General features: G+C 53.2%; 2 protein-coding genes and 1 long non-coding RNA gene across 8 annotated transcripts in view; 1 reads left to right on the forward strand and 2 right to left on the reverse strand.

Moving 5' to 3' along the window:
- Positions 1-278: 278 nt before the first annotated feature.
- LOC123590792 lies at positions 279-1104 on the reverse strand. Its single transcript, XR_006708979.1, has 2 exons — positions 826-1104; positions 279-712 (listed from the first exon to the last, which is right to left on the reverse strand). It is a non-coding gene; the product is annotated as an uncharacterized LOC123590792 (long non-coding RNA).
- A 60-nt stretch (positions 1105-1164) lies between these two features.
- Positions 1165-19277, forward strand: WASHC1 (WASH complex subunit 1). 2 transcript variants are annotated; one of them, XM_045464288.1, is made up of 11 exons: positions 1165-1272; positions 4642-4795; positions 15155-15266; positions 15476-15622; positions 15787-15923; positions 16182-16317; positions 16511-16712; positions 16802-16966; positions 17679-17837; positions 18599-18667; positions 18826-19277. In XM_045464288.1, exons 2-11 carry the CDS (start codon positions 4647-4649, stop codon positions 18963-18965), a joined length of 1416 nt encoding a protein of 471 aa, XP_045320244.1. In that variant the 5' UTR covers positions 1165-1272; positions 4642-4646; the 3' UTR covers positions 18966-19277. The 2 variants fall into 2 exon arrangements, with proteins under 2 accessions (XP_045320244.1, XP_045320245.1); XM_045464289.1 differs by lacking the exon at positions 1165-1272 and adding an exon at positions 1570-2054.
- DDX11 (DEAD/H-box helicase 11) overlaps positions 19267-23071 on the reverse strand; it is a 40310-nt gene continuing 36505 nt past the window's right edge. For 3 of the 5 annotated variants that reach the window (XM_045464286.1, XM_045464284.1, XM_045464285.1), the window contains 7 exons: positions 22362-22511; positions 21997-22065; positions 21782-21882; positions 21276-21360; positions 20871-20949; positions 20559-20713; positions 19267-20476 (listed from right to left, as the gene is read on the reverse strand). In XM_045464286.1, the coding sequence (XP_045320242.1) occupies positions 20447-20476; positions 20559-20713; positions 20871-20949; positions 21276-21360; positions 21782-21882; positions 21997-22065; positions 22362-22511 (669 nt within the window). In that variant the 3' untranslated portion in view covers positions 19267-20446. Of the gene's footprint in view, positions 20477-20558; positions 20714-20870; positions 21072-21275; positions 21361-21781; positions 21883-21996; positions 22066-22361; positions 22512-23071 lie in introns of those variants that run through there. The other 2 variants (XR_006708977.1, XR_006708978.1) reach the window with 2 other exon arrangements.

Consider the following 23071-nt stretch of genomic DNA (forward strand, 5'->3'; position numbering starts at 1 on the left):
AAGGAGATAAATGTGGGGAGGGGCTGCTGCAGGATCTCTGGACTGATGCTTCTTTTATGCATTTAACTTTTTGTTTAATCTTTTAAAAATACTAACCGGCTTTGTTTTTTATTTTTGTAACACATGCATAACATAAATGTAATGTTTAAACTATTCTTAAGTATATGGTTCAGTGGCATTAAGTACGTTCACACTGTTGTACATCACTGCTACCAATCTCCAGAACTTTCTCCTCATCCCAAACTGACATGTCAAAGAAAACCAGAACTGCACAGTAGTTAGAGCAGTGAAAGAGATTTATTCAGGACTTTGCAACAGGGGAAAAGAAGCTTCGGTATACAAGCAGGGTCACTTGCAAATACAGCATAGACAAGTGGGGATTCAGAGTCAAGGAGCAGGTGGGGGCGGGGACGGGGGATGAAAAATCACTAACTGGATAGTCAATCTTTGCTCAACCGACCGAACAGGATTCTCGCTGAAGGCAGCCAGAGCCATGGGCTAGCACCGGAGGTGCTGGGGGCGGGGGGGGGGGGGGGGGGGGGGGGGGGGGGGGGGGTTGGTGATCGTGGGGAATGAGGTACCTGGTCAGATATGGAGAGTGATCTGATGTAGAGACGAGGGGATTCCGGCTAAGGAGACTTAAGAGGGTTCTGGCTAACAACTGGGTGATGCAGGTCCAAGGGTAGAGAATTCAGAGGAGCCTGAGTCAGTTCTGCGCAGAGAGACGGACAGAATGTCTGTGCTCATTAAACGGTCACCCCGCCCCGCCGCACACCCACCGCTCTACCTTCTGTCTGTCTGAGTTCGACTGCCCCAGGCACTCACACAGTGGCGGTCCTTCTGCGTCTGCCTTACACAGTCACTCCTCAGTGACTCTGAGGGGACAGGTGCCCCCGGAGGCACAGCCCAGGCCACAGGGCGCGGGGGGAGCCGCGGACCCGCGATGAAGCGCACGGCTGGAGGGAGGGCGGTTCTTGGACCCGGGTCGGGGGTCGCGCTCCGGGGCGGCGCTCCGGAGCGGAGGGGGCGGGCAATCGGCGGAAGGCGGCGGGGGACGGGGGGACGGGACGCCCGCCTGGACTACGGCTCCGGGCTGCGGTGGGGGGCGGTTCCGAGCAGGGGCCCGCCACTGGCCTCCCAGAGCTCCACCAGCCGGCCGAGCGCCCCGAGAGGCGGAGCAGCGGCGCCGCGGTGACGGCGGCGCCAGGACCCGGCGGAGCGGGCGCAGCGGAAGCGCGGCGGCCGGAGCGGCTGGCGGCGGGCGGCGCGCAGGTGAGGAACGGGCGGCCGGCGGGCGGGCCAGGGGAGGGCGCGGGCCCCGGGGCCGCGCGGGGACGTGGAGGGCGGGACGCAGAGGAGAGGCGGGAGGGAGGGGCTCCGGGAGGCGGGATCCGCTGCACCCCTTTCCCGGTGCCGACGCCAGCCGCCGCCCGCACAGGCCTGCGCCCGGCCTCACTTCCCACCCCGCCGCCCCGCGTGCTGCCCGCCCGGAAGCGGTGTCGGGCGTCGGCCCCCAGAAAGACTGCCCCTCCGCGCTCGCCTGCACTCGGGGCGCCGGTCTTCCCCCGGCCTGAGGCCCAGGCCGAGGCCGGGGCGCGGGGAGGGCCCTGCCGGCCCGCCGGACTCGCGGTCCCGGGCACCAGGCCTCCCTGTCGCGGCCCACCGCGCCCCGTGACCCTCACGTGCCTTTCCACACTCGGGGCGCTGGGCCCTGCGAGTGGGCCGAACTGAACCCTCGGACCCCTCTTTTGCAGCTCCCGTCCCTCCCCGGCCCCTCTTAGCTGACCTCCCACTGCTTTCCCCGGTCTTGCTTCCTGACTGCCCACAGCACTGGTTTTAACCTGGGCTGTAGACCCGGGAGCCGGCTGTCCGGGGATGGTTTGCAGAAAAGACTTTATGCACTTCTGAAATTATAAACTGCACTGCGAGATGGGTTTGGTGTATGTTCATTTTCTGGGAGAGTCCATGGTTTTTATCAGATTCTGTAAGGGAGTGCCACGCAATAGAAATACGGTGTGAGCCACACATGTGATTTTATAAGTAAAAAGAAACAGGTGAGATGGATTTAGTAATAGGTTTTCTTTAACCTAATATATCTAAAATATGGTCATTTCAGCCTGTAATCAATATAAAAATTTTGATGAGAGGGGCGCCTGGGTGGCGCAGTCGGTTAAGCGTCCGACTTCAGCCAGGTCACGATCTCGCGGTCCGTGAGTTCGAGCCCCGCGTCGGGCTCTGGGCTGATGGCTCAGAGCCTGGAGCCTGTTTCTGATTCTGTGTCTCCCTCTCTCTCTGCCCCTCCCCCGTTCATGCTCTGTCTCTGTCTGTCCCAAAAATAAATAAACGTTGAAAAAAAAAAAAAATTTTGATGAGATATTTTACATTTTTTTCCTAGTAAGTCTTTGAAATTTGGTGTACGTTTTACACTTACACTGCACCTCAACTTGGATTGGCCACATTTCAGATGGCCCATAGCCACATGCAGCTAGTGGCTACCATATTGGACAGCACAGGCCTAAGGGTTTCAGTCCAAACTTCTTGCCATGGTTTTCAGTGTTTATCACAGTCTGGCCTCTCCTTTTTTTTCCTGCTAATGGCCCAAGGAACGTTATACCCTTATCACTCAAGCCACTTGCCATTCCCTACACAGCTTTGTTCAAGCTGTTCTGCCTGGAATGTTCTCTCCTGCACTGCCTCTCCAGGCTTGGTAGGGAGATGCAGCTTCTGCTGAGAGGCTTTTCCTGACTCCCCTAACCTCTGGAGGGATTTATCACTGCTTCCTCAGTGCTTCCTCCCTAGCACTGTATTCCTGGCTGAATTAGACCGCTTATCACATGGTATTTGTTTTGAGGCTGTCTCTATGACTAGCATAGTGTCCTATTCCTCTTTTTGTGATCGTGGCTGGCATCCAATAGTTGATCAGTAGATGTTTGCAGACAGAACGAGTAAGCCACTAACTAGCTATACTCAATCTCTTAATTCTTGAATGGACCTGTTACTTCCTTGTTTGGGAGATTTGTCCCTGTACTACCCCCTCACATTAATGTACACACACACACACACACACACACACACACACACAGAAGGGGTAACTTAGGAGGAATGCATCTCAAGATGTACACAGAAAGTATCTTCTACCTTTTACCCTCTCCTGATCTTAGGGATGGGAAAACTGAGGTACAGAATTAAGTTAGAGTGGCCAGCAAATTTGCATCAATATGAATATAAATAGGGGGGTTCCTTGGAAGGAGGGCAGTGGTCTCAGAGTTAGGTTCCTCAGGCATCAGCTGGCCCCACTTTGGTCATTTGATAGGAGGGAAGAGAAGTGGGGAGGTGGGGAGTAACTCCTGGGCCCTGATGACGATTCTAGGCAGCTTCAGGTCTGGGAAACTGAGGATTGTCACTGCTGGAGAAAAAGTTGAAGAGCAGACCGTCATTTCAGATCATGAAGAGACCTGGCCTGGGCAGGGTAGGAGAGAACCTGTAGGGTAGAAGGAAGTGCTGGGGAAGCCAGCAGAGGGAGCAAAGGTGTAAACTCCTTGGAGAAGATGGTGTGACGTTGGGAATAACCACTTCTTCAGGAGTAGTGCCATTCTCCGTCTGCAGAACGGGAAATGGAAAAAATCAGAGATTCAGAGAAGGCAAGCAACTTACCCGAAGTCACATAGTTCTTAAGCCTAAATGAAGCCTCCTGAACCCTCCCCATCACACTTACCCTGCCTCACCCACACCTCTATTGCAATCAGGGGCCCCAACATGGTGCCTGAGAGAACAGGTGTGCAGCGCAGTGCCAGGTCTGATTAATGTCTTCCTCGCCATCTTCTGCTGAGGGGCTGTGATTAGGCCTATTTATAGGGGCCTGGTGCCTTAATATTCTGCCTGGTACATCCCTTGCCAATCAAATCAGTGCTGTCTGCAGTGTGATTGCTGCTTTAGTGGCACCAGGGAGCGGAGTTAATTAAACCCAGTATAAATAGACTCTGACTCTGCCCTCATCTTGCAATTCGAAGGAGTGTTTTTCCTTCTTGTCCCCCGCCCCCACATGTCCCTCCTTCCTCCCGGCCCCCCCTTAGCTCTAGCCTCGGGGAGCAGAGCCCAGACACTGGTGTACGCAGAGTCACCAGCCACTACCTATCCTGTCTCAGGAACAGGTCTTGAGTTCTTCGGGGTCAAAGTGGGAAGAATTCAGGAGTCCACATTTTCTGTGCTTTTCCAGACTTGGTTATCATTTGGCAGTTGACAACGGCATTTTTCCCCCAAAATCCATCCCTCTGCTCCCAGCCTCTTTTGAACTCTGCAGCCAGGGTTTCTTTCTTGTTCATCCAGGCTCAGGAGTTTGAAATGAGATAACGTACAGAAAGGGTGCCTAGCAGAGCAGCAAGCACCTTCTCTGACTGCTTCTCTTCAGCCTCCATCGTCCCTACCAATTTCCTTTCCTCATTCACGCAGCAAGCATCTACAGAGTACCAGCTCCTGGGAGCTCCTGGCCTCCCACCCAGTGCCCTGTCCTCCACTCCCCGGCCTGCACTGGCTGAACATGTGGCAGACAGTTGGGGTGGGGGGCTGGGCTCTCTTCTCCCAGCACTTTGCCCAGTGGTGGGTGAGTGTGGGCGGTCCTCATGCTCTGGTTCCCTCCCGCAGGCACCATGACTCCCATGAGGACCCAGCACTCGTTGGCGGGGCAGACCTATGCGGTGCCGCTCATCCAGCCAGACCTGCGGCGAGAGGAGGCCATCCAGCAGGTGGCAGATGCCCTTCAGTACCTGCAGAAGGTCTCTGGAGACATCTTTAGCAGGTGGGTGCTGCCACCGACCCGCACCTGATTGGGGGCTGGGCGGTAGGAGTGCACCCTCTAGGAGCAGCCCTTTTGGTGATTCTTGGTCTTGGAGGGACCCAGCTGGCTTCCCTGTGCCCAGGGGGCCCAAGGTAGGAGCCCAACTTAGAAACTTTTTCTCTTAAGTGCTCATGGGAACTCAGTGCATGCTATCCCACTGAGCCCCCGGGGGGCCTGTGCCCTCCCTCATTCCTGCAGTCAGCAAATATTTATTCAGTGCTTCTTATGTGTGCAAGGCACTGTGCTGCACTCTTTAGTTATTTACAGCAGCGGGTAAGGCAGCGTCCCTGTCCCAACCAGAGAGTGTGTGGGTTTCCCTCACTGTCTGAAAGGTCACGTTCTGCCACTTTGCTTTTATGAAGGACCTACGCTCGTACCTGTGTTTGCTAACTGAAAGAAATCCAAAGTGGGTTCTCACTTGTATGAACTGGTAGTTGCTTCTTCGCTGCACACCTTTGCAGTTTCTGAAAGGTTTCACGGGATCACTACCTGTGGATGGTGATGGGGCGGGGGTGGGGCGGGGGGGGGGAACCTGGACTCTGGCAGGAGAGATAGACTGTAACCAATTGTGTAATTAGTGATTTAATTACAATTGTGATGAAGACCTACTTATAGTGGTTTTGTAATAACTGATACTCATATGGCATTATCTATGTGCCACCATTGATCTGAGTGCATTAACTCAACCCTCAGAACAACTTTATGAGGACATATGTTTGTTATCTCCATTTTACTGGAGGAGACTGAGGCACAGCTAAGAGACTTGCCCAAGTGGCAGAGTCAGGGGTCACACCCAGCTGTTATGGCTCTAGACTCTGGAATTACCACTGTGTCCCTGTGATGGGGAAATAGGGTGTGACAGGAGTTGGTAACAGGAGGCCTGATTTGATCTGGGGGGGATCAGGGAAGACATATGTGAGGAAAAACATTTATGAGAAAATCTGAAGGGTGAGTAGGAGTTATTGTGAGTGGGTAGATTGAGAAGAAAAGTCCAGAAAGAAAGAAGGACATGAGCTAAAGCCCCGAGATGAGAAGGACCCAAATGGAAGCCAGTGTGGTTGGAGCAAGGAGAGTGAGAGACTGAGGGGGCCGAGAAGCCCCGGTGAGGTAGGCAGGGCCTTAGGGGTAGTTTATGGTTTTGAGTAGGAGTATTGCCAGTGCTTATCTAGCATAACCCTCGGCTATAATGATTTTCACTCAGTGGTTATTGACTGGTGTTTGCTGTTGCTTTGCAAAGGTCCCAGGTTTTGTCCTTTATGCAGGTCTTTGTCTTTTTCTGGCTAGAAGAAACCTGAAATGGGGCTTAGATCTCCTTCCTGGTGCCCACATTATGCCTTCACATGGGGACCTTTTATCCCACCCAGTGTGAAGTATTTGATTGAGGTCCCTCCTGTGGTCCAAGTCACCCCCCCTCCCCTGCTTGTACCCCTGACCAGGAAACCCCTGCTCCTTCACCATGTAACCTCCCCCTTCATCACCTGGAAGCAGGCCTCCTCCTGGAAGCCTTCCCGAGTAGGGGCAGAAAATGGGAGGAGTTAGACTTGATATAAACACCAGATCCTCTTACTCTTCGGCCTCTGACCTGACCCCCAAATCACCTACCTGCCCCGAGCCTATACAGAAGGTAAATGTAACAAAAGGGTGGTGCCCCAAAGTGATGAAGGGGGGTTGCCTCTGGAGCAGCCTGCCCGGGCTCCATTCTGACTTCCCCATTTGCTTGCTTTATAAACTTGAGCAAGTTACTTAATCTCTCTAAGCCTCAGTGTTCTAATCTATAAAATGGCATCAATAATGCTGCCTTCCTCATAGGATTGTGGTAAAGATTAAATAGATTAAAACTTGCAAGGGAATTAAAGTACCTGGAGTATAGTAAGCATTCAGTTAAACATCCCCTCTTTTATCAGTTGCTGTCAGCTCTGCTCCTTTGCTGCCTATGGTGGCCCTCCATTAACTTGCTATCAGTAGTTATGAAAAGTGTTATGTGCCCTTTTTGTGCCTATATTTGTGCTAAATATGCCTAAGGAATTTGCCTTTTGTGCCTATATTTGTGCTGAATATGCCTAAGGAATTTTTGCTAAATATGCCTAAGGAACACATAAGCGAAGGACACAGGCTTTAAGAGCCATCAGTCCCAGATTATAGCCACCCCATGCCCAGTGACTGAAATGGATGCCAAAAACAATCCATCAGAAACATTTGTGTTTTCTCACCAGGATTGTGATTGTATGCTTGCCTTTCTCTAAGGGGAGCACTGGATTTTTAGTATGATGCCCTTTCCCTTCCTGGTGTTTGACACTGGTAGACAGTTTCGCTGTCCCTGTGCCCATGGATGGAATGAGGGGAGGGCGGGAAGTCTATCTCCTGGGAGAAAGTGGTGAAATATGGGCCCTCCCAAGTGGCTAGGCCTGGTCCAGAGAAGGTGCGGTGCTTCTCAGGAGCCCAGGACCTAAGTGCAGGCTCCCTCACAGCCAGGTGCCTGGTCACTCCATTAAGCTCCAGCCATGTTGCAAATGTGCTGGACCCTGAGGGTACCGATACGTGAGGGGTACAACGTGGTTCTTGTCCCCACGGATCTTATAGTCTAGAATGCTAAAACAGTAAGTCTCTAGATGGATTCTTTTTTTTTTTTCTTTCCAAGATTTTATTTAAATTCAAGTTACTTAACATATAGTGTAGTACTGGTTTCAGGAGTAGAATTTAGTGATTCATCGCTTACATATAACACCTGGTACTCATTACAAGTGCCCTACAAACAACCCTCAGTTTGTTCTCTGTAGTTAAGAGTCTCTTATGGTTTGTCTCCTTCTCTGTTTTTATCTTATTTTATTTTTCCTCCCCTTCCCTTTTGTTCATCTGTTTTGTTTCTTAAATTCTACGTATGAGTGAAATCATATGGTATTTGTCTTTATCTGACTGACTTATTTTGCTTAGCATAATACACTGTAGCTCCGTCTACATTGTTGCAAATGGCAAGATTTCATTCTTTTTGATGGCTGAGAATATCCCATTGTGTACACACACACACACACACACACACACACACACACTACATCCACTTTATCCATTGGCAGTTGGTGGACGTTTGGGCTGTTTCCATAATTTGGCTGTTGTCAGTAATGCTGCTGTAAATATCGGTGTGCATGTGCTTCTTTGAATCTGTATCTTTGTGTCCTCTGGATAAGTACCTACTAGTGCAATTGCTGGGTCGTAGGGTAGTTCTATCTTTAAATTTCTGAGGTAGTTCTATCTTTCTATGTATCCTTCTAAATGTTTTCCAGAGTGGCTGTACCAGTTTGCATTCCCACCAGCAGTGTAAGAGGGTGCCCCTTTCTCCGCATCCTCACCAACATCTGTTGTTTCCTGAGTTGTTAATTTTAGCCATTCTGATAGGTGTAAGGTGGTATCTCATTGTGGTTTTTATTCATATTTCCCTGATGATGGATGATGGTAGATGGAGTCTTGGTTGTATAACATTAATTGTGCAGGCTTCTAGGGATCTAGAGAAGGGAGAAATAAGTAAGAATTGGTGGCACATTGGGGCACCTGGGTGGCTCTGGCAGTTGAGTGTACAACTCTTGATTTTGGTTTAGGTCATGATCTCGAAGTTCATGGGATCAAGCCCCGCGTCAGGCTCTGTGCTGACAACACAAAGCCTGCTTGGGATCCTGTCTCTCTGCCTCTCCCCTGCTTGTGCTCTCTCTTTCTCTCTCTCAAAATAGTAAAAACTTAAATGTGCCACCATTTTTTTTTTTTTAATCAGTCAGAACTCCCTAAACCAGTTGAAGCAAACAGCAATCAATCAGTAGAGCAGGATTTGGAGTTGCAGGGCTTAAGTAATGTCATCAGTACCTGATGTTTCTTCCATTCCATCCCAGCTTGCTGCTTCTGGGTCGGTCCCATTCCCCACCAGGCTTCACTCTGCAATAGGGCCAGAAGCTCGTACACTCAGGTTCAGGTCCAGCAGGAAAGAGGGCTTTCCTCTGTGTCAGTATCTCCTCGGAAGGCCCGCTGGCCTGGCTGGGTTCTCCTGTCTATCCCAGAGCCCATTGTGGGGGCAGAGGGCATGACATGCCAATTGGCATAGACCCTGTTAAGGGTATTACTCCTACACCCTGGGTTTAGCCCCAGCTGAAGTGCAGGGACCCGGCCTATGGGAGCAGTGGATTCCTTACAGGAAATGAGGGCCCTTACTTGAGTAAGGAAGAAGTAGAGGGAACCCACATGCCTCCTACACATGGTCAGGGAAGGCCGGCCTCCTGAAGGAGGCCATAGGAAGGATAGGTTGTGTTTAGGCAGGGTAGGAATGTGCATGTATAGGTCCACAAACGGCTGCCAGAGGCTCAGAGTCCTGAATGGGGAGCATGGTGTATCCCAGGCTCCCCAGGGGAGGGTGGCCTGAACGGGGGGTGTTTTGTACTGGGAGTAGAGACATTACTGCTTGCCCCACACATTCAGTTCCTTCACTGCAGAACAGGGTGTGAAAGTCAACTTTCCCTGTGTCTGTGGGCCTCGCTTCCCCCTTAGATTGTGTGCCTTTGGGAGCTGGGCTGTCGCTTCTTCCTGTGCTCCGCATTGCTGTGGGAATGCACCATGGCAGGGGAGTGGGAGGGTGGGGGTGGGGGAGTGAACAGTTGAGATCAGAACATTAGGGTCCAGGGGGCTTCTCCTAACAGGACGGGACTTTGCTCTTGGTTCAGGCCTTGTAGGGAGCCATGATAGGTTCTGGAGCCGGGAAGGGTGCTATAGAAGAGTTGAGAGAAGGCTCAGCAGGCAGCCCTCACAGAGTGGACAGGAAGGGGAGAGGGTGGCTTCCAGGGACCCACCGAGAGCTGTTGCTGCAGTCAGGGCAGGGAAGGGGTGAGGCTGCAGTCCAGGGGAGCTGCCGGCAGGGAGGGCTGGATGAGAGACATTTCAGAGGGAATGATGACAGATTGGGGTGAAGGAAAAGGAGGGGTCAGGGATAGTGTGGGGTGGGGGGTCGTACCCAGACCCAGCCTTATTTGCCTGCTCCTCCCACCCCCATCCTGCAGCAGTCAGCAAGTGTGTGCGCTTCTCATTTCTCATGGGCTTTTGCAGTGAATGTGACCCCTGCCTGGAATCTTCCCCTTTAAACTTATTCCACCTGTTTGGAAACTTCTTGCAAAGAAGAGACAGGCGGGTATCTGTCTCTCCTCCCCACTGTTCTGCCATTTCAGGCGCAGGCCCGTCAGCCCCAGGGGCATCTGTGCCCAGTTCTGCAGGTAGGTGAGCTCATGGAAAATTAGCATTCTGAGCTGGCCTTCTTCCTCCTGCTCTGCCGCAGCGGGAGCCGCAGGGAGAATGGAGAGAATGACAAGCACCTCTCAGGCTCTCCTGGACCCGCTTCTCCTCCTGCCTGGCAGAGTGCCCGTCCCTCACCTGCCCTCATCTTCACCTGGGACGAGCCAGGCTCCAAAATAGCTGCCCAGAGACGTCAGTGGCTTCACATGACTTAGATGACAAGGCAGAGGGGTCTGGGGTGGCATAGGGAAGAGGAGCTGGACAGTGTGGAGGTTGGGGTCAAGTGCTGTCACTCGGTGTCCCCGTCGGCCCTAGTGCTGTGGCCACCTTACCGAGGAAGCCGCAGCCTGGGGAAGGGTTCCTTTTCTCTGCAGAGCTTTTCCCCTGCTTCTCTTTTGTCTTTCCAGCCCCTCCTTCCCTCTCTCCCCTTCCTCCTTTCCCATCCTTCCCCCTCTGCCTCACTTCCTCCAGACTCCCCTCCCCTCCCCTCCCCTCCTTTCTTGGTCCTGATTGGCACCTGGTGACTCCCGAGGTTGGCAAGCACTCAGTCAGCCGCCTGCATAATTAGCAGATCATTCCTAATCATCCCAGTGAGTGGAGGAGGAGGAGGAGGAGGAGGAGGAGGAGGAGAGAATGGCAAGAGCAGGTTCAGGGGGGTCTCAATGCCAAGGGGTGGGATAGGCGAGGGGAGAAGCAGAGACTCTGGGGCAGGAAGGGTGCTCCCTCCTCCCTCCTCCCCAGCAGTCTCTGCAGAAGGCAGGGTGGGAGTGCTGATGGCCAGGGGCCGTGGCAGGAAATCATCCCTGACGGAATGGGACTGGGCGTTGGAGGTAGGGGCCCCGGGCCCAAGCACTATCCTGGCCACCTGTCCCCAACCTCCCCCACACCAGGCGGGGAGTGGTCCCTAGGACGCTTCCTTGAATCCCTCCCATGCCAGCCAGAGGAGTCCTTGCTGTTGCCCAGCTCTCTGCTCCATGGTGTTCTTTCCTGGCCTGGAACTTCCTGCTTCACGTCAGCTCAGCACCACCTCTTCTTGCTTTCATCTGAGTGCCTGGAGCCCCTCGTCCTTCCTAATCTCGGGGGTAGCAATAGCAAATGCTAACCAAGTACTTTGGATATAGCTGCTAGTACAGGAACACTAGACATACAGGTGCTCGTTTTAACCTTTACAATAGTTCCATGATCTAGAAGTCACTGTCCCTGTTTTAGCTGAAGAAACCTGAGGCCGAGGCCAGCTGAGTGATTTGCTCAAGGTCACACTGCTGCTAACTGGATGTTAGACCCAGGTTTGTGGGGCATCGTAGTCACTTCTCTCCCTGGGAGAGGGGAATCTTCCTGAGGGCGGTTTTGCGTTACCTGATTCTTTTCTGTCCCAGGCTCTGAGCAGACCAACTAAGCCAGTTCCTTCCTGTCACCGCCAGCAGAAACAGCCCTGGTGTCTGGGCGAATGTGTTTTGAGGACATGGCTTCCATGATAAGCTTGGAAACAGACCTGCCTTGAAGCAGACCATCAAGCCAGCGGGCATCAATTAGGAATGGCAGATCGCCCACTTGCCACTACCCCCCACCCTCACGGGGGACGCTGCTAATGGGTTGTGGCACTCCATCCCAGCTGCATATGGCCTGCCAGTCCTTCCTAATGCAGCCTTCATACTGCCACTGCCCAGCAGTGAGAGCCCTTTCACCCATGGTCTGCACGGTCTTTGGCCCCATGGCTGTGACTGTGACAGATTAGATGGCGGCTTTGTCAACAAGCAGGCCATTACCTAGACCTGTAGGCTCTTGGATGCTTGTAAGCTCCTGTCCTCCTCTCCCCTGCCCTGCACAGCAGTCTCCCTTGGAGCATTCCTGACAGGTGGTCATCCTGCTGGACTCTGATTTTCAAAGCTGTATAACTATTTACTAAAAAGTTCTTGTGCAGAAGATCTGCACAAGATGTCTGCTTCCTTATAACTCCACCCGCTGGTCCTTAAGCAGCCTTCTGGGGTGACGGAATAAGTCTACTCGCTTCTCAGCCCAACAGCACTTGTGATAGTTTTGATATTTGAAGGGAATCACCATACTCCCTAAGTCATCTCACCTGTAGCCAGAACACCCTTCAGTCATCTTTGTATGACTCCTCGCTGTCCTCATCACCCTCCTTTGGACGTTAACTTGTCACTTTACATTCAGCTGGTATTCATTACACGTCAGGCACAGTCCCAGGTACTAGAGATACAGCAGTGAATGAAAACAGACCCTATAGTCCGGATGGAATTCAGAGGACTCTTAAAATGTGGATCCAGTATACGGGCACCTGGGAGGCTTTGCAGCTGAGCGTCCAACTCTTGATTTCAGTTCAGGTCATGATCCCAGGGTCATGGGATTGAGCCCTGTGTTGATAAGATTCTGTCTCTGCCCCTCTTCCCCCACTCGTGCTCTCTCTTCTCTCTTCTCTAAAATAAATAAAAAATGTGGATCCAGTTTAAAGGGGACACAGCTGCAGAGAGGTTGGTGCCCAGCATAGGTTAGCTCATTAATCTGGGGTCTGTTTTCTCTATAGTGCCTCCAAGAGAGTGGATGTCCCCTGTTTACTGAAAGAAGGAAGGAGGGACAAGGAGCTGTGTGCCCCAAGATCACATTTCCTTTTTAAGCTGCTTAACACACTTTTAGCTCATACTGAGCTATAGTTAACCAGAACCTCAGGCCTTGTTGCTAAACCTCCATCTTTTCTGTATTTGTGTACTTTTTAAACGTAAATGCTGGACTTCATCCCTTGTCAATTTCATCTTGTTGATTGCAGTTCATCTTTCCGGCCTCGCAAGATTATTTGCGTCTTGCTTCTGCTATGTGGACCATTTTGACCCTCCTCCGTTCAGTACCCCCAGTTTACTAATCCAGTGTTACATGAGCTAGATGGGGCCCTGCCAGAGGCCTTTGTGCAAGGCTGAAATCATTTCGTTCTTCGGCAGTGCCCTTTGGGTACTGTTGCTCATCTGGCTCTGATTTTTCCTAAATGTGCTCTCCTCCAACCCTCATAGCTCCATCTCGTCTACAGGATTTTGTGAGAAGCCGTCAGAATCCTTGCTGACTCAAGATGCACTGTGTTTAAGGCTTTCCCCTGATACACCAGTCTAATAACGCTGTCAAAAAAAAGAAATGCTGTGAATTTAGAACAATGCTGGCCCCTGGGATCTGCCTCTTTCTCCTCGAAGTGCTTACAGACCCTCGATTTAATAATCCATTCTGGAAATTTGCCAGGGTTTATTGTTTAAGCTTTATGTTTGCAACTTGGAGAAACGGGCCCTTCTCTCCTTGATGGAAGAACTGGAACAGAATAGCCTTTGTCCTTCTCCAGTTCTGATGTCCCTCCCACTCTCCATGTTGACTTCAAGCCGAGTGGTTATGTAACCACTGACGTTGCTTCAGCACCCAGGGGCAGAATGTGGCTGGGTTGGGAATGGGAGGAAGTAGCTTGTGTGTGAGTAACCTTTCTCAGTGGATGGAAACCTTTCTTCCTGCCAGAAAAGATGGAACTCACGCAAGTCTGGTGATTTTGCATTCTCTCACTGGAAGGAAACTCTGCCCTCTGTTCTCTCTGTTACTGCCCCACTCAGACCAGTCTGTCAAGGAAGACTAAGCTGCTTTGGATACCTGCTTGTACCCTAGCCCCTCACCTCATGTAGCTCCCTACACATAAGGAGCCAGGAGTAATCAGGGAGTTTGGGGAACCGAGACCCCTACGGTTGTGAAATTGGCTGATCGGGTTGGTGCTCTGGGGGACAGAATCCTCTAGAGTTGGTGGAGGTTGGTTGATTTAGGAAGATTGGTCCAGAGCTTTGACTGTTCAACTTTTAAAGAAATCCCAGAGTTCCCTGGCTGTATAGTCTCTGACCCCAGAGGCAGCGGGGCCCCTCTGCCATCCAATGTGTCCTCCTCCCCTCCCCTGCAAAGTAAACTTGCAGTTCTGCCTCTTTTGTTTTTCACTTGTGCACCCACTCCTGCCAGGTGAGTGCTTATATGAAACCCGGTGGTCGCAGGCAGGGACTGGTGTTCTTGGAGGTGGGGAAGCAACCGGGAGGAGGATGCCCTGGTGTCTCTGTCAACTCTGCAGTGAGAAGAAACTTGCCATTGCTCAATAATATGGGACAGCATAAGTGAGACTCACATGCATTTACATTTAGGGCATATGGGTACTGTCACTCAGCGAGCCCCTGCAGGTGCCAGCACTGGGAATGTAGTAGGGACCAAAGCAAAGCCCTTACCCCCTTGGAGCACTCATGCATAATGTCAAATGGCTCTGTGTTAAAGGGGGTTGGGAAGTGACAGGTGCATCTTTAAGAGTCCTTGGCCAGGAAGGCTTCCGCAAGGAGGGTGCTCAGTGAAGCGAAGAAGCCAGCCTTGTGGTTATCTGTGGGGACAGCACTCCATTTGATGCAAAGGCCATGCGATAATACATTTGGCATGTTTGGGGAATAGCAGGGCACTGGTGTCACTGGAGCCCACTGATCAGGGAAGGGTGAGTGGAAACCCAAGAGCACCCTGACCACAACCATGAGAACCACGGTGGGGACTTTAGATTTGCCCACACAAGCTGTTTATGATATGTTGGGGCAGCTCCCTGTGAACGGGTCTGGGACTTGAATTTAGACCCAGTCTTGCCCGTCACCCATCCTTGCCGAGCTCTAGTTTCCTCGTCTGGAAGCAGGTGATTACATACGTGAGTCATGATAGTTTTGTCTCTGCTTGCCCCTGCTTGAGGCTGTAAACTCCTGGAGGCAGGAGCCCTGTCCCTTAAGATGGCACATCCAGGCACCGACTTGAGGCCAGAGCAATTGCCCATTCCTACCCAGAGCTCCAAGGAACCCAGTGGAGTTCATTCATAGACTCTTCAGGTTAGACAAGCCTTGCAGAGGCCACCCGGGCAGTCCCAAGATCTGCTGTGACCAGCAGAGAACACTGTATTTTAAGGGCCCTTGCCTAAGCCCTTGGCTTTGCAGGTTTTTAGGAAGAAGCAGGTGTGCAGGAAGCTGTAGCCTTCTGGGGAGCGGCCCTCAGCCTGTGATTCTTTTTCCATGGCAGGATCTCCCAGCGAGTAGAGCTCAGCCGGAGGCAGCTGCAGGCCATTGGGGAGAGAGTCTCCTTGGCCCAGGCCAAGATTGAGAAGATCAAGGGCAGCAAGAAGGCCATCAAGGTAGCCCATGTGACCCTGAGTCCCTGTAGCTGGCAAGCAGTCCCAGAAATCCCATCCCCACACCTCTGAGGTTGCCCAGGTCCCTGCCCACCCTGTCCAGCCACCCCTCAAGCTTTCCTCCTCCTCAGAATCCACCCCTCCAACCCCACCCTAGGCTCTGGAGCATCTTGGGCCCCCTGAAGAATTGATCTAAGATTCTGTGTCCACAGGTGTTCTCCAGTGCCAAGTACCCAGCACCAGAGCGTCTGCAGGAGTACGGTTCCATCTTCACAGGTGCCCAGGACCCTGGCGTGCAGAGACGCCCCCGCCACAGGATCCAGAGCAAGCACCGCCCCCTGGATGAGTGGGCCCTGCAGGTCTGATGGGCTCATGCACTTGGAGGGGTGACCAGAGGTGGCCTTGGCTGTGGGGGAGGAACTGAGGGTTGTGTCCCCTCAGAGGATTTTGACTGGGATGGGTGGTCACTTTGACCCAGTACTGAAACCCACCATTCTTGTGTTACCACCCCTCATCCTGCCAGGAGAAGCTGAAATACTTCCCTGTGTGTGTGAACACCAAGCCAGAGCCTGAGGATGAGGCTGAGGAGGGGCTCGGGGGCCTTCCCAGCAACATCAGCTCCGTCAGCTCCTTGCTGCTGTTCAACACCACTGAGAACCTGTACGGCAGAGGGCAGGGCTCTGGAAGGGTGGCTGGGGGCCCAGCCTGGCTTTGTGGGGGATACAGGGGGCATCAGACTTGGGTGCAGAAGACTGCAGGCTGGGGGGGGGCCAGGCGCTGAGCAGTTTGGTTTTTACCTTGTAAGGCCTCGGAGTCCATAGTACAAACCGTGGCCCTGAAGAAATAGGAAAGATGGGTCAGGACCATGGGCCTAGAGCAGATATGATGGACTGTCCCCCACCCATCCCACCTCTGCAGGTACAAAAAGTACGTCTTCCTGGACCCCCTGGCTGGTGCTGTAACGAAGACCCACATGATGCTGGGGGCAGAGACAGAGGAGAAGCTGTTCGATGCCCCTTTGTCCATCAGCAAGAGGGAGCAGCTGGAGCAACAGGTGGAGATGGAGGGCGCGTGTCGGGGAGGGGTGCAGCGGAGAGTCTGCCAGCATCCTCAGGGTCTGCTGAGGCCCTGCTCCCGCCCTGCTGTACATGGGTGTGCACGAGGCCCTGCTCGCTGCCCCAAGGTCAAACTACAGGGCCCCGGTCCCCTGCAGCCCCCGACTCGTATGCTCCCACCTAATCGTGCAGGTTCCAGAGAACTACTTCTATGTGCCTGACCTGGGCCAAGTGCCTGAGATCGACGTGCCATCCTACCTGCCTGACCTGCCAGGCATCGCTGATGACCTCATGTACAGTGCTGACCTGGGCCCCGGCATTGCCCCCTCCGCCCCTGGCACCATTCCAGAGCTGCCCACCTTCCACACAGAGGTGGCCGAGCCTTTCAAGCCAGGTGAGCTGGAAACAGGAGTTGGGCAGGAGCTCTCGGGCTCGGACATTTGCATCCTAGGAACATCACACTTTCCCACCTTTCCGTTGCAGACCTGGAAGATGGAGTGCTGATAGCACCCCCACCCCCACCCCCACCCCCGCCGCCTCCTCCAGCTCCAGCTGTGCTGGTCAGCGCTCCGCCACCCCCACCCCAGACCCTGGCCTCCCCAGGCCAAGGTGCCAGGGAAGAAGACCGCAGTGGTGGCTTGTCTCCAGGTAGAGCAGCAGCAGGGTGCCCCCGGAGTTGGGGGCGGGGAGGGGACATGTGTTCTGAGGATGCCTCTGATTTCCGGATTCCTGAAGGGTTTTCTGTAGGTTTATGTGGCCATAAGGTTCAGACTTTCAGAAGAATTCTAATTTCAAAATCTTGTTCCCCTGGGTACATGAAATAGTGGTTTTCAAACTGTAGCCTCCCAAAATTCTAATCTCCAGGGAGAGGGAGCCTAGACATGGAGGTGTGGTCCCTCATTTCTATTTAAAAAGGGGCTACTGAAAAAAATGGAAAAGTTCAGCAATAAAATATCCAAATCCTTAAAATGGGGATTTTCGTTTTAGTATGACATCTGGTTTATCTCCAGAACCCACAGGTGGCACAAAAACTCCTTGTTGGTTCATGTGTCAAGTTCAGACACTGTCAGCAAACGGGTAGATTTGCAGTGGCCCCTAAACCAAGTGGCGTTGGAAGGGAGCAGGGGTGCCTGCATACAGGACCTCCTGAGTGCAGGCAGACACAGTCAGCATTCAGGCTGCATATGGGCTCCCAAGGCTCGGCTTCACCCACTGGCTTCCTTTGTCAAGAGGAACAGCCTGTTCTCACAGCCAGGTTTGAGGGGAAGCCTCTGGACCCCCAGAACCTCCGGCTGGGCAAGGCTGTCCCATAGGGCGGCCTGCCTGAGCAGCCTTCTTCCTCACACCCTGCCCCTCCCAGCTACAGTCCAGGGAGCTCCCAAGGAAGTGGTGGACCCCTCCAGTGGCCGGGCCACTCTCCTGGAGTCCATCCGCCAGGCTGGGGGCATCGGCAAAGCCAAGCTACGCAGCGTCAAGGAGCGCAAGCTGGAGAAGAAGAAACAGAAGGAGCAGGAGCAAGGTGAGGGGATCCTAGGACCATTCCAGGAGGGCTCTAGGAAAGGGCCACCTTCTCTTGTAGCCATGACTCTAATAGAGTGCTCTCTGCCCACCCCAAAGGTGGTGCAGAAAGGCAGCACCTAGCCTCATGCTTCTGCTGGAAGCCCTGGGTGGCCTAGGCTGTGGGATCCCTCCTGGTTTTGTAGCCTGCTTAGAACTTTCCTCGTTAAGCTAATAGGAGACAGAGCCTCACCCAGCTCAAACTATGACAACAGAGAATCTTCTTAGAATCTGCCAGGGGCTGTCCAAGGACATGGTTGGGGACCTGGAGGGTTAGCCCAGTCCTGCTTTGCTAAGCCTCTTGAGGCTGCAGGTTGCACCTGCTATGAATCTTAAATGCCGGCATGACTAGAACACCTGGGCACAAAGCAGCAATGCCCTGGAAGTCCTGAATTTGAATCCCATCGCCAATTTCTAAGTTCTGCTCTATGACCTCAGACAAATTGCCCGACCTCTTTGGGCCAGTTTCCTCATCCGTACAATGGGGCCACTCATACCTCCCCCTCTGTTTCAGGTGGCTGTGTTACTCAGTTTCATATTAGTGCCCCAGTGCTGGATCCAGTGCCAGCCTGAAGCTCCAAGACATGGTGGCTGTGGGAGGGGCTGGCATGTATTGATAGGGAGCAAAAAATAAATAGATCCAAACCCTGAGAATGTCACCCCAGAGGCAGATTTTCCCCTTGGTTCCTTCATCTTTCCTTACTAGTGGCTTTCCCATTACAGTGAGAGCCACAAGCCAAGGTGGGGACCTGATGTCGGATCTCTTTAACAAGCTGGTCATGAGGCGTAAAGGTAGGAAGCAGAGCCTGCTGCCTTCCCTTGGGCTGGGAGGCTCAGGATATTTTGTATCATGAACGTTTTGCCACTTTCTTCCTGTTTTTAAGTCTCTAGGGGCTGGGTGAACTGGTATCCCACACCAACCCCCTCACCCTCCAACTCTGTCCCCCCAGGTATCTCTGGTAAAGGACCTGCAACGGGGACCGGTGAGGGGCCAGGAGGAGCCTTTGCCCGAATGTCAGACTCCATACCGCCTCTGCCTCCCCCACAGCAGCCACCTGGAGAGGAAGATGAGGACGACTGGGAATCCTAGGGGTTAGCCGTTCCTTCCCCACCAAAACCCAGATTTAGTTACTGCCCTCACATGGACATGGCTAGGAAGGGCTGCCTGGCCCGTGAGTCGCTCTGCCCCTGCTGCCCTTGGAGGAACAGGGATTGTGGAGGACTGTCCCCCCTCCCAGGTCTGTGCCCGGAACCTTCTTCAAGGAGTGAGGTGGCCAGCTTCTGAGGCCAAATGGCTGGGAGGGGGGAGCCCCCTGCTCTCTGCCTGTGCTCTCCTCCAACTACAGACTGAAATAAATACGTGGATCAATAAAGACATAATACCGCAAGAACCAAGCATAAACCAGTGGCGCACTTTTAATCATGGAACTATAGCTGTGCAGAGTGCAAGTGTCTCCTCCCAGCCGGTGTCTGTCCTCCTGTTCCCACCAGGCTCAAGCAATGGGGGCAGAGCACCTGGCGGACCGAGGCCCCTTCCTCTGGGTCAGGGAGAGAAGAGAGGTGCAGTCAACAAGGGAAGCTGGTGCAGACAGAGGCGGGGGTATTTTCACACAGGGAAAAATGTCTCCCTGATAGACACGGGGTCTCTAAAAATAGTCCTGCTGAGAGCCTAATGGCCCTCAGCATAATTGCTAAGTCAGGGGAGGAGGTGTCTCGGAGTTTGCTCAAGTAGCTGAGGGGGAAGGTGCCACTGACTTGGAGGAAGACCTGGAGCCAAGCCAAGGGAGCAAGAAATGCTGTGGAAGAGGTTAGGGACCAGCCCTATGATTTAAAAACAAAGGCTCAGGACACTCTTCCCAGTTTGTTTATTTTTGAGACAGATCATGAGGAGGGGAAGGGCAGAGAGAGGGAAACGCAGAATCCGAAGCAGGCTCCAGACTGTGAGCTGTCAGCACAGAGCCTGACATGGGGCTTGAACTCACAGACTGCGAGATCATGACCTGAGCCAAAGTCAGATGCTTAAGTGACTGAGCCACCCAGGCGCCCCTTCCCAGTTCTTAACGACATAGAGAAAGAAGGTAGGGTTGAGGGGTGCAGAAAGAGCCCTGTGGGCACCAGGAAGGTGGAAATAGGGAACATTCTTAGTTTTGAAAAGAGGGTGAAGGTCTAGAACAGCTAACTGTAGCCAGAAGGGGGTAAAGGCAGGAGGGCCTGCCTGAGAAGGTGGCCACTGAGAGACTGCAAGGCCAGAGATAGTGCAGTGGAACAGGGCAGGAAGCTTGACTCTGGGCCATGCTGCATGGACAAACATTCAATTCCAGGGAGGGGAACAACTGCCCCGGGGTGGGCCCAAGGATGGCCAGGACCCACTGTTTCTTCAGATCGACTCGATTTTTCTCCTACTGGTTTTTCTACCTGTGCCCAGTCCTGGCAGCCCACTGACTCCAGAAAGGGGTTGGTCTGGTCTCCACCTGGGTATCACCTTCTTAGGCTGGCTCCCCACACTCCCCAACACTTCAAGTGGGCAGGGTGAAGGAAGAGCCTGGCACTCAGGCGGTGGTGGGTCATCCATCAGGAGGGGCCAGGCCTCTCGCGGTGAAACTGGGGAGACAGGCATAGGCAGTGAGACACTAGATCTCAGGGGTGGAGAGGCTCTCAGGGGGCAGGGTAAGGTAGGACTGACCTTCCTCATAGCAGCAAAGGCAGGGCCAAAGGTGGCTTTGACCTCTACGCGGTCTCGGATCCAGGCTGGCAGCTTTCCCAGGATAGGTGGGCGGGCATACCGGTGATCCAGGAGCACTATGCTGGCAAAATCCTTCTGGTGCCTGATGGCCCTGCCTAGATGGCAACAGAGGTTGGGGCTTCTTGGTTAAACCAGCCTCCACCACGGTATCTATTGTGTCCCAACCTCAAAGAGCAGTAAAATCCCTCTTCCCTGTCAACTCATTCTCCCACCATCCATCACCACTATCCGCAGGAACAGTCCCCGGCCTACCTATAGATTGGTTGACAGCCTTCATACACAGATTCTCCACCAAAGCCTTCCCTGGTGGGGGCTGACCTGGGATTCTGGGCTGGGAAGGGCAGAGGAGATGATCTATCATTATCTTCTTGCCTCCTTCTTAGTGTTCTGAGAAAATTATACTGCCAGGCTTTGGAGCAAGAACAGTAGCCTTCATGGGCACAATGCCAGCAGCTGATATAACGGATGAGATCACAGAGAAGCTCAAGAGGGTAAAGGAGGTACATCCCATCCCCTGGAGCAAGCAGGAAACACTGGCACACATCAGTGGGCAGTGGGAGGTCACAGCTGTACCGCCCTGGTATCACAGTCCTAGAGGTGACAGAACTTTCTCCCCAGCTGTCTCCTCCCATCCTTTGGCACGCTGAAGGTACTCACAAGAGTCTGATCCAGGTAGGCCATCTTCTCTTGTAGCTCTGGAGACTTGATGTTGGGGTAGGGCATGCCTACCATAACTACACACCTAGCATGGAGGGAACATGAGGCCATGGCATGTGGGCAGCCAGGCCTCCATCACATCTTCAAGGGCCAGAGTATAGGACCCGGTCCTCACCACGCATCCTCAGCTGCTATATCCAGCACACCTTTGCCCCCTCAAGCTGTGCTCACTGGCTCTGCCCCTCCCTCCCCACCCTGTACCTCCACCTCGAGTGCATTTTCTCAGCTAAGCAACCCAATGCAGGCCACGTGAATTGAACCCTGATGATCAGCCTAACTTCCACCTGGAAGCAAAGGGCCGAAACACCTCCCCATACAGCTGAGTGACCTGAGCAGTCAGCCAGGGTGCAGACTCAGATGGCATCGGCTTCCAGGCAGGGTCCCTGCTATTTGGAGTGAGGGGTGGTCGGTGTCAGAGCCCAGGAGACGAGAGACCCACAACTTACCGGCCAAGGTCGTCAGAGAAGTTAATGCCTTCACTCATCTTTCCTCCAACCACGGAGAGGAGCAGAGCACCTGTCACCGCGCCTCCTGCATGGCCACAGCACTGCAGGAGACAACAGCCCAAGCTGTGGAGCCAGAGCTTGGATGCCACCCAAAATATCTGCAGCTGCCAGCTCCAGATGTTCTCTGGGCCCAAGGCCTCAGTTACACCTCTCACCTTAATGCACCTGGAATACTCCAGCAGCACCTGCTCCACCTGGTTCGCTCTCTTGGGTTCCTGAAATATCTGAAGGAGAACAGACAATGTCTCCCAGGAAAAGGTTTCAGAATGCATAGGTCCCAGGTCTGCTCTCAGCCCTATGTTTTCCAGACTGGGAACCAGAGAACCCCACAGAGTAAGGGGCTAGAGAGAAATCCTGTGGGAGGTGACGAGGTGTTAGAAGTGGTGGGAGTAAGTAACTAACTAACAGAAGCCCATATGTAAGCCTAACATTCTGGTCTGACATGCATGAGAAATCGTGGCAGGAACCCTGGGTACCATTGACCTCACAAGTGGGAGTCCCAGATGAGGGGGTCACTCACCTTTTTCCTGACAGCCAGGCGGGCCAGCAGACCACTCTTATCCCAGTGGGCATGGACCTGGCGTTGGTACTCATAGGAGGGGAAGAAACAGACCACCCCTCCAGGGACCACATTGCACAGGTTATAGAGAATACGACCCGTCTCATCCATCTAAGGAAAGAAGACAGAGCCCTCCCTGAAGCCATATCCGAACAATGCTTCCTAACCTTGGGACTCAAAACCTTCAGGATGAAACTGATGAGGAAGCTATTCATTTCCTTTCGTTCTCTTGCCATTTGGTTGTATCAGTCCCCACCTTGGGCAGGGATGCAGGTGTCAGGAGCTTGTCACTAGAGGCTGCCTGGGGTTTTCATGGCACAGGGGGCATTGGGAGTTGGAGCAGGGAGGACGTGACACACCAGCAGCAGGGTTATTAGCTCTGGAGTGCTGACCTTGTGATGTGTGTGGTACACTCCCCAGAAGCATCAGCTGGGTGTGTGTGTGTGGTGAGAGGGTGGCACCTTCCTGTCTGTTGATTTCTGCCCGGGGGCCTCTGGGCCCACACTTCTCTTCCCCGATCGTAGTCACCCTTGGATCTGTACTTGAACACCTTGAGGTTTAAGAAAACTTATTTAACAGTCAGGGAGTGAGGGGAGGGGAATGCCCAGACTTCCCCTGATAAGCATCTAGATGGACACCAGCCATTCTGTTCCAGCTCTGTGGTGGAAGAC

This window comes from Leopardus geoffroyi, chromosome B4 (assembly GCF_018350155.1).
Source record: "Leopardus geoffroyi isolate Oge1 chromosome B4, O.geoffroyi_Oge1_pat1.0, whole genome shotgun sequence".
Taxonomy (NCBI): Eukaryota; Metazoa; Chordata; class Mammalia; order Carnivora; family Felidae; genus Leopardus; species Leopardus geoffroyi.

Bases quoted from the DNA above. Each gene is read 5' to 3' on its own strand.
- WASHC1 (XM_045464288.1), top strand. From the start codon at position 4,647: ATGACTCCCATGAGGACCCAGCACTCGTTGGCGGGGCAGACCTATGCG. The intron at 15,623-15,786 runs GTCTGATGGGCT...TCATCCTGCCAG, and splicing joins TGGATGAGTGGGCCCTGCAG to GAGAAGCTGAAATACTTCCC. The intron at 18,668-18,825 runs GTAGGAAGCAGA...CTGTCCCCCCAG, and splicing joins GCTGGTCATGAGGCGTAAAG to GTATCTCTGGTAAAGGACCT.